Source organism: Schistocerca cancellata, chromosome 2 (assembly GCF_023864275.1).
Source record: "Schistocerca cancellata isolate TAMUIC-IGC-003103 chromosome 2, iqSchCanc2.1, whole genome shotgun sequence".
In the NCBI taxonomy this organism is placed as follows: domain Eukaryota; kingdom Metazoa; phylum Arthropoda; class Insecta; order Orthoptera; family Acrididae; genus Schistocerca; species Schistocerca cancellata.
The window spans coordinates 794,166,148-794,183,692 of record NC_064627.1 but is presented as its reverse complement, the minus strand read 5'-3'; the positions used below and the strand labels follow the sequence as shown (position 1 = coordinate 794,183,692).

The 17,545-nt window shown below is 42.3% G+C and overlaps 1 protein-coding gene across 1 annotated transcript in view; it reads right to left on the bottom strand.

Moving 5' to 3' along the window:
- LOC126158747 (agrin-like) overlaps positions 1-17,545 on the bottom strand; it is a 177,963-nt gene that overhangs the window by 58,538 nt on the left and 101,880 nt on the right. Inside the window, exon 8 of the mRNA XM_049916466.1 lies at positions 3,192-3,369. Within this exon, the coding sequence (XP_049772423.1) occupies positions 3,192-3,369 (178 nt within the window). The remainder of the gene's footprint in view (positions 1-3,191; positions 3,370-17,545) is intronic.

Here is a 17,545-nt window from a genome sequence, read left to right as displayed (position 1 = left end):
TGTAAGCAAGGGTCTTTTCCTGGAGAAGAAAGTGTAAATCTTTCGAAACTTCGCGACACACTGCGAATCGAGGCGGCAATAAGTTTCATAACATTTTGTTCCATTGCCGCGCTTCAAGAACTTACAAAATTCATTAACTACCAAAACCAGTCATTCCTATGAATACGAAAGCCATGGGTATTAGTTGCTAACGATAATTATGAACGACAAAGGAAATGTTTCGCTTTGGAGGATAATCACGCGGGAAAGCAGCATCAGAGTCCCTATATGAAACCAGCTTCGGCAACACTAGCAATGCATAGATTTACTGACACACTTAAGCGGACATCAGACGGAGGTGCACGCGCAGATACTTTGCAGACCAGTCCTCAAACCAGCCACACACCACCAGCACATCGTGACCAATATGTGCATTGATCAAGTGATACCCTTCATCTCCCAGGTCTGAACTTGGCGATTTATGAGCCACACAGTAATACCTACGAGCCGTTTGATCGTATGCTAGCTTGACTAACGACTGAATCATCCGCATCTGAGGACACCACAGTAACTGTCAGCACAGAAAACAAAGAGAGTTAAGTATCAGGATCGTCCACAGCCGTCTGCTTCCCTTCATGAAGCATGTATTTTGAATTTGATTGGATGAACGTACGAACTATCGGCTTTCATTGGAAATTATGTTTATTTTAGGGGGTACTGACTTTCAACTATCCTTTGAACAGAAAACGACGTGACATCCCGAAGAAAAGCATTGCTATTACAGGTTTTGTTCATTCATTTGCGGTACTGAACAGTCTCCAGGCTGTTGAAGACCTATCTGCCGAAACCCAATGACAGCAGGAGTGTGCCACAGAAAATGGTCATGGTCGCGTGAGAATTCCTTACTACTACTTAAAGCAAATGTATTAGCTTCTCGAGACAATATTGGCATCTTTTATAAAGCGCAATCAAAGCATTCGTAAATTTGTCTGGAAGTCCTTAAATAAATTGTACCTGGTATACGAAGTCTGTATATATTTACTCAGAAATTAAATAAAACGAATGTTGAAACGAAAGCATTCCTTCTCAATAAGGTACGCTCAAATGTGAAATATGAGTTAAAGCACCTAACGTACTTTCACTTGCAATTTTGAATACAGTTAAAATTTGAAAGTGACTATTTTTCAATATTTATTATGTCCCAGATCTTAAGCCTGATGACTGACTGGATATTATCAAGTAAATTTACACCTTAATTTTTATTTCACTGACCATGAACCCACGTTTTCACCACTCACATACGTGTTACATCACTGCACAAATAAAGTTTCCAGTCGTCGTCTCTAACAATAATATCACCACCATTACACTCAGTGAAAATCGTAGTCAGAATCAAACCAGGAGTGTCCACCAGTACAACTTGTAGCCACAAGCCCGTCCCAGAGTCTCCATCAATACGTGTCTCCTTCAGTGTATGTCGTAAACCGACGTGTGACCATGGCTGGCTCTGAGCACTATGGGACTTAACTACTGTGGTCATCAGTCCCCTAGAACTTAGAACTACTTAAACCTAACTAACCTAAGGACATCACACACATCCATGCCCGAGGCAGGATTCGAACCTGCGACCGTAGCAGTCGCGCGGTTTCGGACTGAGCGCCTTAACCGCGAGACCACCGCGGCCGGCGTGTGACCATGAGTGTCCATTAGCGGAAGTCTGTGTCACATTTCCCATTCGAGGCGTCACATCCGAACAGTGAGTGAGTCGTGCCGTTGTCCTTACAACCCCTCTGATGGTATTGTCGGAAATATGAAGCACGCGTCTGTGCCAGAGGAGTGTCTCAGTTTCCACTATTTTTCCGGTTGGGATAATAGTACGACCAGCGAAGGATATTTAATATATAAGTGTAGCTTAATTCTCACGATATAACTTTGTATTCCAGAGTATACATTACGAATTGATTGGTAAAAAAATGAGACTTGCGTACAACTTCATGGTGTACGCAGAGTTTGAGATATATCTGTACCTTTTATCGTTCAAAGAGATAGGCTTGTCCCAATTCCTTCCATCTTCCTCTCTCGCCATTTTATTGCTACAGTATCAGCGCTTAATCTTTTCTTTACGTCATCATATTACGAACATAATTGTTTCACCTCAATACAGAATGCGCATGGTATCCTACATATAATTCGTTATTCTTTCAGAAAACGTAGAGTTCTTTTATTTTCCTCACCTCAGTCACGAAATAGTTAACTCCGAACTGTTTCGAAACCCTGAAATTATTTTCATGAGTTTACTGTTTGGAAGGTTTAGCATTTTTAAGTTTCTACGAAATGAATTCGAACGGTATGCTACCAACACACGCACGCACACACACACACACACAGACACACACACACACACACACACACACACACACACACACACACACACATACATACACACACACACAAAATACATCTAGATGCACCAAAAGCAATTACAAAACTATGGTGGAAGTATAGCGACAAAACTAAATCAATGTCACATGGCACTATGAGGTACGGCAATAACCATCTGAAACTGAAACAAGGAGACGAAGGAAATGTTCCTAAGGTGTTTTTAGCACTTCCTGCCATGTTGTATCGTTAGAGAAGGAAGACATGTTCCGACATATTACGGAAAAACGATCATCAGTACCCAGTTAGCCTAGTATTCACATTGACTGTTTTAGTGGCCAAGGAGGGATCCTGAAAGTTCAGAATTACCATGAGTTTTACCATGTTCGAACTCGTACTTTCTCAGAAAATACGAATTAATAACGGAACGAAGCTGCCGCACCGTTGTGTGCAAGTGCATCGCCTATAATGATGCCGCTGTCGATAGCGTGTGTCTGTGTCCTTCGCACTACACTTTCTTCTACTTATTCTACCACGTAAAAAAGCATCTCAGTGACCTCCTTTCACAGTAGCATGTGTGGACCTCCTTTCCACTCTTAAAAGTAGTTTTTCCGAGTTAAACGCCCAAGTTAGTGATTTTGTAGTAATAAAATCTTTATAATATTAGTAGATTTACCTTCAGAAAAATTTGCAGTATGAATTACGACGTTAGATAAGACAAATGGAATAACATATCTGTTTAAATTAATAACTAGGTTCCTGCTACAATGGGTGGTTAATTAAAACTACATTAGGAAGCTACACTGCTTTCACAGAGAGGAAGTGCCACTTACCCTTGAACAATAGCCAGGGAGACGAAGTCTCCTGTCCCATCCTCTTTCTGCTGATTGTAGAGCAGAAGTCCGTCGTTCGCGTACGTGATGAATTCTATTTCAATATTCAGTTTGTTGTGTGCTTTGAGGCGCTTCATCTCGATATAAGCCTGCCCATCAAATGACGGGACTTGATAAACTGAAATAAAACACAGTTAGAATAAAGCAGCCATACGTTAACTGTCCGACAAATGAAAACTAGTTCAGATCAGAATAACACATGAGAAAATTCATCAAAGTAGTTGCTCTATTTCCCATTGATGTATAATCTTAGAACGCCGTACAAAAAATAGATTATAAATGCTGCTAGTAAACAACCAATAATCCACATACTTTATTTCGATAACAAATTGTGACGCAGCTAACAAGGTGCGGCCAGACCATGGGTACCACCTACATCGACGAGCTTGGGCGTATTAGTCGTTCGCTATTCGAAAGTAATTCATGGAAGAGAGCTTAAATGAATTACGTTTCGGACCTGGTGCTTTTTTTTAATGAGTCATTAGTCTTCCGAGTGGTTTGATGCGACTCGCCACGAATTCGTCTCCTGTGCCACCCTCTCGATCTCGGAGGAGCACTTGCAACTTGTCCTCATTTATTTTCTGGATGTATTCCAATCTCTGCCTTCCTCTACAGCTTCACTCTCTACGGCTCCCTCTAGTAACATGGAAATTAATCCCCGATGTCTCAATTGATGTCCTACAGTCCTGTCCGCGCGCATCTCGTGGTCGTGCGGTAGCGTTCTCGCTTCCCACGCCCGGCTTCCCGGGTTCGATTCCCGGCGGGGTCAGGGATTTTCTCTGCCTCGTGATGGCTGGGTGTTGTGTGCTGTCCTTAGGTTAGTTAGGTTTAAGTAGTTCTAAGTTCTAGGGGACTGATGACCATAGATGTTAAGTCCCATAGTGCTCAGAGACATTTGAACCATTTAAGTCCTGTCCCTTCTTCTTATCAGTGTTTTCCATATGTTCCTTTCCTCACCGATTCTGCGGAGAACCTCTTCATTCCTTACCTGTCCACCTGATTTTCAACTCTCTCCTGTAGCACCACATCTCAAAGGCTCCGATTCTCTTCGTTTCTGGTTTTCCCGCAGTCCATGTTTCGCTACCATACAATGCTGTGCTGAAAATGCACGTTCTCAGAAATCTCTTCCTCCGATTAAGGTGTACGTTCTCCATCTACATACATACTCCGCAATCCACCATACGGTGCGTGGCGGAGGGTACCTCGTACCACAACTAGCATCTTCTCTCGCTGTTTCACTCCCAAACAGAACGAGGGAAAAATGACTGCCTATATGCCTCTGTACGAGCCCTAATCTCTCTTGTCCTATCTCTTGAAACTTTGTTTTATTTCTGTCATCGCTTCTTCGATGTAGAGATTGAACAGTAGGGGCGAAAGGCTACCTCCCTATTATACACCCTTTTTAATCCGAGCACTTCGTACTAGGTTATCCATTCCTGTTGTTTCCTCTTGGTTCTTGCGTATAGTGTGCATTACCCGCCTCTCGCTGTAACTTACCCTATTTTTCTCAGAATTTCGAACATCTTGCACAATTTTACGTTTTCTAACGCTTTTTTCTGGTCGACAAATACGATGAACGTGTTTCGATCTTTTTTTTCTTCCATGATCAACCGCGACGTCAGGATGGCCTCTATGGTGCCTCATCTTTCCTAAAGTAAAACTGATTGTCGTTTAACACATCCTCAGTTGTCTTTTCTGTTGTTCCTTATATGATTCTTGTCTTCAACTGGGATGCATGAGCTCTTAAAGCTGACTGTATGATAATTCTCGCAGTTGTCTGCCTTGTAGTCTTCGGAATTGTGTGGATCTTATTTTTCCGAAAGTCAGATGGTATATCTCCAGACTCATAGAATCTGCATACTAAAGCGAATAGTAGTTTCGTTGCCACTTCCCACAATGATATCAGAAATTCTCATGGAATGTTGTCTATCCCTTCTGCCTTATTCGATTTTAGATCTTCAAGAGCTCTTTTAAATTCTACTTCCAATACTGGCTCCCCTATGTCTTCTATATCGACTGCTGTTTCTTCTTCTATTACATCACACAAGTCCTCGCCCTCATAGAGACCTTCAATGTATTCTTTCCACCTATTCTGTCTCTCCTCTGTATTTAACAATGGAATTGCCATTGCCCTCTTGATGTTACTGACCTTGCTTTTAATTTCACCGACGACTGTTTTAACTTTTCTATATGATGCGGCAGCCCTTCCGACAATCATTTCTTTTTCCATTTCTTCACATTTTTCACGCAGCCATTTCGCCTTAGCTTCTCTTTGCTTCCTATTTATTTCATTCTTAAGCTACTTTTATTTCTGTAGCCCCGAATTTCCTTGAACATTTTTGTACTTCCTTCTTTCATCGATTAGCTGAAGTATTTTTTATGTTACCCATGGTTCATTCGCACTTACCTTCTTTGTATAAACGTTTTTTTTTTCATCTTTCGTGACTGCTCTTTTTAGAAACGCCCATTGCTCATCAATTGGACTTCCTTCCGAGCTACTCCTTATCGCTGTATTTATAGCGTCAGAGAACTTCAAGCGTACCTCTTCCTGTTTTAGCATTTTCGTATCCCACTTCTTTGAACATTGATTCTTTCTAATTTCTTAATCTTGAGCCTACTACTAAATTCTGATCTGGATCAATATCTGCTCCTGAGTACACCTTAAAATGTAGATACTGATTTCGGAATCCCTGCCTGACCATGACGTAATCTAACTGAAATAATTCCGCATTTCCCAGCCTTCTCCATGTATCCCTACTGTGATTTTTGAACAGAGTATTCACTATTACTATGAAGATGCAATAGAACACTTAAATGTATGGAAATTTGATTTCCGCATATCAGGCTAGCAATCTAACAGTTTCCAAGTAATCTGAGTACTAATGACTTACATGTGTTGCTTGTTTGAGGAGCAGTGTACAAGTCGCGTGGGGCTTGAGTTCAGGTCAATGTCACCGTATGAGCCAGTGTATTCGAATAACGCTTGTAACACTATTAACGAAATGATACCACATTTGTGACAAAAGTCACAAAGTATACCACTGAAATCTTCATAAAGAACTTACAAAACTGCCATACACTTCTACGCAATCAGTGGCAATCCCAATGTTTCATACATTTTTACTCCAGAAATTTACAGCCAGTATGAATGTATTCATGACATTAAATGTTCTTAGTATCAGCTGCGTGTTGGGCGAGAAATAAGTGCATGGAAAGAAATGGCTTATATCCAGTGTGTTTGTTGTAGAGTACAGCTTTACTTTCCCTTATTCTACGATACCATCAATAACTGCACAACACAATAAACACAGATATGCGTCGTTATACTCATATGGAATTAATGTTTCTACATGTAAGGGGATTCCAGTTTGTAGGACATCGATGCCACACGACTACTTTTTAGGATAGAAGGTGGGAGTGTTGTATTTTCGTGTACTTTTCTGAATGTTGCCTCCAGCCAGCCCTGTAATAGAACTTTAATAAATTTTATTATTATGATTTAAACGACAGAATTCATTTTACATGTGCTGATGTGTGTCGCTGGAATTACAAAAATTACTCTGATAAAGTCAGATTTATCCAAATGTGAAAAACTATTCCAAGATACATCATGGTCGTAGAAGTATTGCAAACGAGTAGATCCTATCAGTACTTTTTCAGTAGTCTGTGTGTTACACTATTATTACACAAGGGCTATTCGGAAAGGATGTGTCGATCGACTGCGAAATGGAAACCATAGTGAAACTCTGATGACGTTCTGTGTAGATGTGTTGGACAGTGTGTCCAGTTTGCCTGTCGATCGCATCACGTCTCTCTTTCCAGTTCTGAGCGCACAGTGAGCACGTAAAGAGGCCTAGAAAACAATGTCTCCCACCAAGTGTGAGCGCCCGTGAGAGTTTACGCCTGATTTCATGCAGCCTGCGCTACTCTCATGCGTTTCCATCTTCACGATAATTCTCGGCCACGCACTGCATGGGAAATGGGGGCGTTCCTGTTACGTTTTCGATGGGAGTGTTTGCTCACCCAAAATACAGCCCTGACGTGGCTCCCTCTGCTCACTTGAATCGGCGAATATGATGACAACATATTGGCAAGTTGCATATCAGCGTAGAAAATTGGCAGAGAGCACAGGTGGTTGCCTTCTACGGCGAGGGTATCTGAAAGTTGGTGAAACGCTACGACAGATGTCTTAGCCGGAGTGGCGACTACGTAGAGAAGCAGCTGGAATGTGTAGCCAACTGTTGCAGATTGAAGATTTTCGTTTTTCACTGTGATTTCCATTCCGCTATCTATCGGGCCTTCCTTTCCGAATAGCCCTCGTATTATATACCAGTAATCAGTAAGTGAAATCGGATGAAGAAGAAGTCTTATCAAACGATAGTTGTAAGCTACAAGCATTTTGAAACAGAAACTGCTGGCAACTAAATGTTTGAAGTCTGGGAAAATCAGTAGGACATTAAATAAATACAGTTCATTTGGTAATATCACATGTTCCATGGTAAAAGAGCTTCCGTTTTGAAGTGCACGACTGGCAAGCAATGGCTTAACTGTCCACACAATACGTAACTACTTTTAAAAATAGACGGAATTTTACTCAAAATAAACTTCTGTAAATAAAGAATTAACCGTTTCCTTCGAACAGTTTCAATATATTTTACAACATTTAAATAGGTAGACCTCGTAATAGTTACAAACGTTGCACAAAGCACAACCTCATGTCTCACACAAAAAAACAACAAAAAAACAAAATGCAGGAAACTTGCTTACGGCGATTACCAGAGCACATTCCTTTATGTGATGCTGAAATGAGTCATTAGATCGAAACACCGGGCGGGAAACATTGTCTGCTCCTGGGTACACTTTCTTTCAGATATAAAACTCCCTCCTACTTTATAGACCACTATGAGCTAGTTCGAGTTTTGCTCATTGTTAGGTGCTTAATAAATTTTATGAAATTATTCATAATACAGTCACTGACCTCAGCCAATTCCCACAAGAATGCCGGCCACTGTGGCCGAGCGGTTCTAGGCGCTTCAGTCCGGAACCGCACTGCTGCTAAAGTCGCCGGATCGAATCCTGCCTCGGGCTTGGATGTGTGTGCTGTCCTTAGGTTAGTTAGGTTTAAGTAGTTCCGTGTCTAGGTGACTGATGACCTCAAATGTTAAGTCCCATAGAGCTTAGAGCCATTTGAACCTTCTGAACCCCACACGACTTGAATAAATTTCAGCTGTGGTTAATAACTATGGGAAAAACAATATGGCGGAGACGATGACATTGTTCTAATTTAGCGAAACTATGGCGTCCACCAAGAAGAAGTCAAACGCAAATCTAGCAAAATTTGACAGCATTACACATCACAAGATTCACATTTATACATTTCGTCAATGGTGCGTTATCTTAAGTGTTGCAAGTCAAAGGGAAGTCAGGCCGAAAATACCAGTCTCTCTAGTATGCCAGTGTCTCTAGTATGCCCGTTGGATAATGTGCAACGCCGCTTCCTGATGTTTTAAATGACGATGTTTTAAACGAATAAAACAGTACACTTATGCAGATGTGGCACAATACGCGTATAGCAGTTGCAAAGATGGTTTTTTGAATACCTCAAGTAATTATACAGCAACTACGTAAAGCATGGCCACACAAATGAAGAATTTGCATATTACTACCTATTCGTCATTTAAGAGTAAGTGTGAAATTATTAATTTTTTAATTATTTTTGTCTATAGTTCAGTTAGCTGCGAAATTAATTCTGCTGTATTATTCGCCCTTGAAAAGGACCGCTGCAAAGATCGTCGAAATGTGGATTTTCTTGCTTCTTTCAGTGTTTCATAATACGCTGCCTTACATAAAGAATGACTTTACTCAAAAAGGTATAAGAATTGTGAGCAATCCCCACTCGAAGAAATATCTAATCAAGTGCAGTTGGGGTGGAGGGACTGTAGCTGCTATGTTGGAGAATGGGCACCACTATTTCAACGGCGTATGTAACAGATCGTCGTGTCACGAGATCAGGCTGTCATGAGATCCTGTACAAGCTTGGCAGCTGAGCACCCGATGAGAAACGTGTCCGGTTATCAGCGTAATTAATCGCAGCCACATCGACGGCGCGCTTCGCTTTTTCGACGTCGTCGGGGCACCGTGCTTTCCACGAGCCCCCTGTCAGGAGCGTAGCTATGAGTATATCGATTCGGGGATGACCGCTGCCACAGGTTCGATTTCCGTGGTGATCACAGGGGCATCATCGACTATGGCCGGTACAGTGCTTCAGATGTCCCACCATTTCAATGCCGGACAACAGAAACAGGTGAGCAGCCATACCCTGCAGAACCAGCTCATCGTTCACCACTGTTCTATGTGATATTTGAAATTATTAAACGCGGCCTTAAATGATAAATTTTGTTTTAAAATACCTGTGTACGAACTAACGGGTGGTTATAATTAAAGTGCAGGTGTTCACAGAAGTCCCATGTGGGCTGTAATTATCGTATTGCAGCAAAACTTGGTAGATATTCTAATCCGTCAATGAAGAACCGATTTACCCTGAAAAAAAATTATTTCAAGTTTTGGCCACCAGATGCAAATCTGAAGCTGTGAATGCATGAAACATATATGGGAATGTCTCCATAGGACAAACAAATGAGAAAGGCATAATGTTCGTTTTACTATTAACCACTGCTCACACAATTTCCTGAATATGAGTACTGGAGTCGTCGACAGTAGGCTGTACTGTGCCAGATTCACACCTGGTGGCCAAAATTTGAACTAGTTTCTTACAGCACAAATCTGTTCGGCTTTAACGCATTAGCGTAATTACCAAGGTTCGCTACCATACAATAATTACAGCCCGCGCTGGACTTCCTTGAGTACTTGTACTTTAATTATAACCACTCGGGAGATCAATATTTCTTATTCAAGATTGTTGCAGCTCGTAACCACACATTCTCAGTTATCTTGCAAACAAATCATTTGCGGATTCCTTTTTACTGCAACGTTATTTCTTCTACTGAACTATTGTGTAACCCGTGACATTTAGCGCACTTAATTACGATACACAATTTTATACTCTGAAATTCACTGTACGATGCATGGCGGAGGATATATCGTATCAGTATTAGCTACCCTATGTCCTATTCCAATTAGCATATTACAGGAGAAAAACATCTTTCACCGTGCAATCTCACGATGCCTATGTGAAAAATACGATAATGGCCACAGAATGGTCGTACAATCTGTTTCGAAAAAAAGATCCCTTTATTTACCCAACATTATTTCGCGAGTTCTACGAAGTCAGCCGGCCGTTGGTGGCCGAGCGGCTCTAGGCGCTTCGGTCTGGAACCGCGTTACCACTACGGTGACAGGTCCGAATCCTGCCTTGGGCATGGATGTGTGTGATGTCCTTAGGTTAGTTAGGTTTAAGTAGTTCTAAGTTCTAGGGGACTGATGACCTGAGATGTTAAGTCCCATATTGCTCAGAGCCATTTGAAACATTTTTTTTCTACGACGTCATTCTAACAATGATTCTTATTTACATCCTCCGAGTATCTCTGTTACCCTTTTACTACGGATGTATACTGCGACAACTGCAGTGCATCTCTCCAATGCTCATTGTGATGCCTAACTGAGAAATAGCGCTAGCACTAGAATTGGTCGAACGATGCAATGCAGTTCCCAAAACTCTTTTAAGAAATCCAAATGTTCCATTGGTATTCATTCTTATTTTCTGCAATTGTCCCATTTCGTATCGCTTATTGTGTTACTCTTAACTACGGAGTCCAATCACAGTAAGGGCAGGTTTACTACCTTTGGCCCGAAAAACGCATGTTCTTTTAGAATTTTTTTCTCGGGACTTGTTTTAGATATCAATGTCAAATTTGGTCACAATGTTTATTGATATTTTCTCTACAAAGTGGAATTTTTCGACCGGAAATGTCGAAGAGCAAAGGCGGAAATGCCGTCGGAACGAAACAAAATTTCGATGTAGACCTCCACGCGTGGTATGTCACAGGTCAGCCGGCTCGTCTGAAATCAAAACTGAGTTGACGTTAGCAAAGTATGTAAGAATCTTTAGGAGTTGTACCTTGATTAAGTTATTTGGACCATAGGAAACAAAATGGTGGCCATTTAAAAAAAAAAGGGCTTTTACCTCGATTTTTCTACTTCGTCGGCCAAGTAAAAATATTTGTGATTGACGGATCGGAATAAAAGTGATACAAGTCCTAGACAATTTAGTTAGCTTCGTCGGAAACAAAGAATCATGCCAATCCGTTCAGTAGATTTGAAGTTACCATACCGCGCGATAAAAAAAGTCATTTCGAGATAAATAAAAGTTTTGACTACAAACTAATCCTTTCTCTTCCTCACAGAGGGCGTTCTGCTCGATCTGGGCCATTCTGCGCTGCTCCAGAGCCGCTCGTACGGCCGCTGACAAGCGGTTTTCGGCCTCATGAATCCGGTGGCCGTCCGAATGCTTGGCGAACTGCGTCGAATAGAATCCCAGGATGACGTCCATCGTTTTCAACGGTCTTCAGAATTGCTGAATACCCTTCGTTGAAGCTGCTTACTGCCAGGAAAATCGCAGCCTCCACAGTCTTCGCACCAGAATGAAAATGCTTGTGGGCTAACTTCCAAACACATGCGTTCAAACTTTCATTTGAATTTTGTGTGTTTCCTCCCAAGCACAGGTACAATAACTCGTCCTCCGAAAGAAAAACAGTTGTGCGAGTAAAAGGCCGATCTGAGGCAGGTGCATTTTTTTGTTCAACCGCGAATAACAAACATTTCTGTTCCGTATTCGGAAAAACCGTTTCAGGGGTTGATTCTAAACACTTACGGATCCAAAAATGCAATATTAAAAGAAATCTCTTTTTTTAACCAAAAGGTAGTAAACCTCCCCTTAAAGCGACCATCGACTTGTCAACGTGCAATAACCACCCACAGCCAGCAGGTGGCAGCACTAGCAGGTATAAAGTGTGTTGGGGGTCGCGGAGGATAGAGCAGTCGGTGTCCTAATGCGGGAACAGAAGTCCTAAAGGAATGATCACTGGTTTTCGAGCCAAGGGTGTAAGCAATTCCGGAACGGCTAAGTCTGTAAATTGTTCACGTGCCGCCGTGGTGGAAATACAGTGTGCATGGCAAAATGACACTACTGAAAACTGGTGCCGAGGCAATTGCGGTACACCATGATCAATAGATGACATGGCTAGACAACGACTGCGATATGCGCATAGGCGAATAGATGGCAAATGGGGAGCAACTTAACCGCTGAGGTGAACTAAAGGGCTACCGACTGTATCTCCTCAGCAATCTTTCAGTGCACGTTGCTGCTTGAGGGCCTCCGCCGCAGGCGCCTGGTTCTTGCACTATGCTGGCTGTTGTTCGTCAGCGACGAGGGTTGGATTTTGAATTCCTATACCGCAGGTGTACGTTCACTGAGTGACGACAGGTGGCCATTTCCTATGAATCACGTTTTATGCTCCATCGGGCAGATGACTATTGGCCTGTACGGCGTGAAACGTCTGAAAGCAAACACTCAACAATGGTTATGGCCTGGGGAGTGTTTTCATGGCATTTCCTGGGTCCTCTCGTTTCCTGGAAGGCAGAGTGGATCAACAGAGGTACGAATCTATCATTGCGGAATGTCCAGCACTACATGCAATTTGGTCGGCACACTGACATCTACCAGCAGGATGATGCAACGCTTCACACAGCTCGCAGTGTACGTCCTCGATTCGAAGAGCACCAGGATGAGCTTCCGTACCCCCATTTCCACCAAACTCCCGGATTTAAACCTAATCGAGAATCTTTGGGACTTCCTCGATCGGGCTGTTCCCGCCACGAATCCTCAGCTGAGAAACCCAGTATAGCTGGTCACAGGAGTAGGTATCTCCCACAGCCTCAATGACCCTCTTCCTGCGCGTCTCGCAAGGCCCCGCGTATATACAAACCGAAAGACAGTTCCCAGAATGAGATTTTCACTCTGCAGCGGAGTGTACGCTGATGAAACATCCTGGCAGATTAAAACTGTGTGTCGGACCGAGACTCGAACTCAGGACCTTTGCCTTTCGCGGGCAAGTGCTTTACCATCTTAGCTCTCAAGCACCACTCACGCCCCATTCTAACAGCTTTACTTCCGCAATATCCTTTCTTTCAGGAGTGCTAGTTCTGCAAGGATCGCAGGAGAGCTTCTGTAAAGCTTGGAAGGTAGGAGACGAGGTATTTGCAGAAGTAAAATTGTGAGGATAGGGTGTGAGTCGTGCTTGCGTAGCTCAAATGAATGACGGCACGGTAGCTCAGCGTGTTCGGTCAGAGAGGTGCTGTCTCTCTGAACGGATGTCCTATGACGCCCGAACAGACCCAACACAACAAACATTACCGAAAAAAAAAAATAGAGAGAGAGAGAGAGAGAGAGAGAGAGAGAGAGAGAGAGACAGAGAGAGAGAGAGAGATGGTAGAGCACTTGCCCGCGAAAGGCAAAGGTCCAGAGTTCGAATCTCGGTCTGGCACACAGTTTTAATCTGCCAGGAAGTTCGAAAGACAGTTGCCATTAATGAAACAAAGTGAAAATGTTTTCCTATTCTTTTAGCGTTGAAGATATCGATCGTCCAACGACAATCCTTTGCTCGATACAGCTGCATCATTAGCGAACAAACTTACAGTTCTTCAGGTCGTATCACGCAAATCATCTTACGCCACAGAGAGTGCCAGTGGCGTAGGGACGGCAAATTTGACACTGGATAAATGAAAAACAAGACCGCGTAGGTTGATGAATCTGAGTCCACAATAGTACAAGCCGAAGCACATGAAGCGATACACCACATTTCCAAATAGGACACAATTTTTGGCAGGTGGTGGAGATACTCTGCCTGTCCAAAACGTTCTGAGACTGATTTTATTCCCATCGTATAATCAACGTCAGCGCTGTAACTACGGCATCAGCTGGAACTAACAGCTGTAAACAACAGACGTGCATTCGACCAGTCATTTGTCAGAGGGTAGTGTTAAGTAGTGGGTTTGCAGACACGTGTCAATGTTGTTGTGTTACAAATCGCAATGGAGTAACAGCTCTAAATCAATGTTTTGAGAAATGTGTGTGGCACACGAAAACATAGGCAAGTGGATGTCTGCTGCGACTTAATTGGGAAGCAAGCCGTGGACAATATTTAGCTGGAGAAAATCATATCGAGTGACGAGATTTGGCGCTATCAGTACGAACTTCCCACAAAACAAAAATGTGCAGAAATTCATATGAAGGGTCAACGCTTTAGCAAAATAACTGACATAAACGAATGTGCCACGTGTGTTGAACAATATTCCAAAGAAAGACTTTTCTGACAGCTTCACATGGTTGCATGAACGTTCTGTGCGTTGTACTCAGACAGGGAGAGGGGATAGTATGTGGAATACCCGAATCATTAAAACCGGCATCTTAACTTTTCTTTATTTCATATTAATCAAGTCTTGACTGAAGGAGTGTTCCCGGTGTTAAATTCTTACCTTACTTTAAATACGCTATTTGATACGTGTGTTATCGTCTCTCATCTGCGAACGATGTAGGAACCCACAGTATATTCACATGCATTTGTTTATTCCCACACAACACCTCTCAGGCGATCTGTATATTCAGCATGACAACGCATTGCAACATCGTTTCCTAACTGAGTCAGAGTCACCAGCATTTCAGTCACATTGAACACACTGGAGGCAATCAGGAATATGTGTGCAACTAGAAGTTGTTTTTGACTAATATCAGTATGCTTTGGATGGTAGTTGAGCGACAACGGAACACGGCAGTTGCACTTTTTCTGTGTGTGTACAGCCCATTTCACGAACCGTCGCCACTGTGATATGTACTACGGAGAGTTCTGTATGCATGTATGCCGTGTATCTAACTCAATTCCTCGAGAACGTGTTCACCTGTGAAATTTGTAAGCATATCATCAAGCCATCACGGTCAAAATTTAGCATAAACTGTGAGAAGCAATCAGAACCTAAGAAGTACCACTAAGGAATGGCGCCTAGACTTGTGGAACACATTTCGCAGTTCTAGTCTCGATCACATTCTGCGAACATGTATCTCAAATATTTGGCAGTAGTAAAAGTCTCAGATGAACCTACATACAATATCAGTCAGTCTCACACTTGCAAGACAACAACATGTGTCCAGCCGTTAGCCCACTCTGCATCCATGGCTGTGTGGAACTATGCCTAAGGGTTACGTGTCATGCTACAAATCCAGAGATTCGGCGTTCAACGTTCAGTCGGATTTTTCTGGCACATATTACTTCATTTATCCCTGAAAATGATTTATGTGAAAAATGGAAACTATTTACTTGATTTAGAGTAGAAGTTAAACTATAAGTCCCCATATATCTATGTAGTTACCGTAAGGCAAATAATATCGCCTCTAGTAATACCACCCCCAGTTGAGCAATATGGTCTTCAAATCGTTAGGGTGGGAACACCTTTACCTCACCATTACTTTCAATACCAGTGCTTTACTCTGAGACTTTATGGCATGCACCAGATGCATGTGCCTTCGTAGCTTATACTTCCAGCCACCATTATGATCTTTGTTTGCTGTTACATTTTACTTATACATTTCAGACCGGTCTATTAATGCAGACACTCACCAGAGATTGTTAGTATATTCTTAGAGTATAATTTCAGATTCTACGACTGATTGAAAGGCTGCCTGACTGCTATACGTATGTTCATTTTCTAGGCTTACTTACAGGGTGGTCAGAAACAATCTGAGAAGCTTGTTAGGGGGCTGAAGGGTAGTTTATGCTTATGAATAATTTTAAAGAAAAAAATTCAGTACACTGCGCCGTTCCCGAGTTATTTAGCACTGAAGTTAGCCATTCAGGTCGTTGCACGCACAAACACAAGCGGTCCGCTAGAGACGGTGTCGCCAAACGTATGCCTCGTTTGGTTTCCTAAAACTGATATAAAAACTGGACATAGGAGGGCCTTAAGGGTAGAACCTAAGCAAAAAGCTGAGCTGTCACCTGCGATATCAACCACACTATGGGAACTACTGACACTAATTGTATCTTGCGGGCCGCTTGGATTTCCGCGCGAAATGGCCTCACTGGCTACCTTCATTGGTAATTAACTGGGAAACGGTGCAAAGGTGAAACGGCGCAACGTATCAAAATTTTTTGTTAAGAATTATTTCTCAGCAAAACCTACCCTGCAACACACTTACAAGTTTTCCATACCGTTTCTGATCACCCTGTACATTTCGTCCCTTAGCAATTTTTGCGTTCAATGTGCCATTAAAGTTTATGAATTAATTTATATAGTACCTTGTGGAGCAAAGAAACTATGTTTGGCTGTTTTGTTCGACCCGGAGATCCTTTTTTGCGATGTCATGCACACATTCCACAATTACACTGCGTGTTTTTTACCAGAGCGTCTTTTAAATTCGTGTGTTTCTTTTTGTCTTTAATGTTTGTAGTGTGCCAATTCGGCGATGGATTTCTCATCTTTTTTGCGTAGCGATGGCTGTAGGCAGTTCAGTTTCTCTTTTGTTTGTTGTTTGTGTTGTGTGATTTAGTACCAATGATGCAATTTAGACGCCTATGACGAATCGATTTCCCAGACGAACAAATGGCAAAACTCATTTAGAAATTATGAGCGATCAGAGAGTTATGTCATTTGGCGATATTTTTAATTTAAGTTTAAATCGTCAGAAATGGCCAGATACTTTTGGAATATAACGTAAACTGAGTACGTTTGGTGTTAGTTGTCAACAGTTTCTGGTACATCTTTATCTTACGTCCTGTTCGCTCAGTTTATTTTTAACATCCACGCAGTTTATGGGTTGTTTTAAAAACGTTCAACCGATTTCACAATACCTCGTCTTCTACATGAATGGAGACAGAAATGTACAATGGTATATCTGTTACATGGATGCATATACAAGAGCTATTCGGAAAGTAAGGTCCGATTGGGTGAGAATATCCGACAAAGATTTCCAGTGTCTCTTTATGCCCGTCGATCGCGTCACGTCACACTTTCTAGTGCTGAGTACACAGTGAGCACGTAAAGATGCCGCGAACAATACTGCCTCCCGCCATCATGCGGCCCACATAACGTAACTGTCACGCATTCCCGTCGTCATGACAATTCTTGGCAGCACACTTGAAGAGCAACGAAGGGGCTCCTGCAGCGTTTTCGATGGGAAGTCTTTGGTCGCCCACCAAACAACCCAGAAGTGACTCTCTCTGATTTTCATCTCTTCTTACATGACCCGCTGGCTATGACGACAACAGTTTGGCGCTGAAAACGTG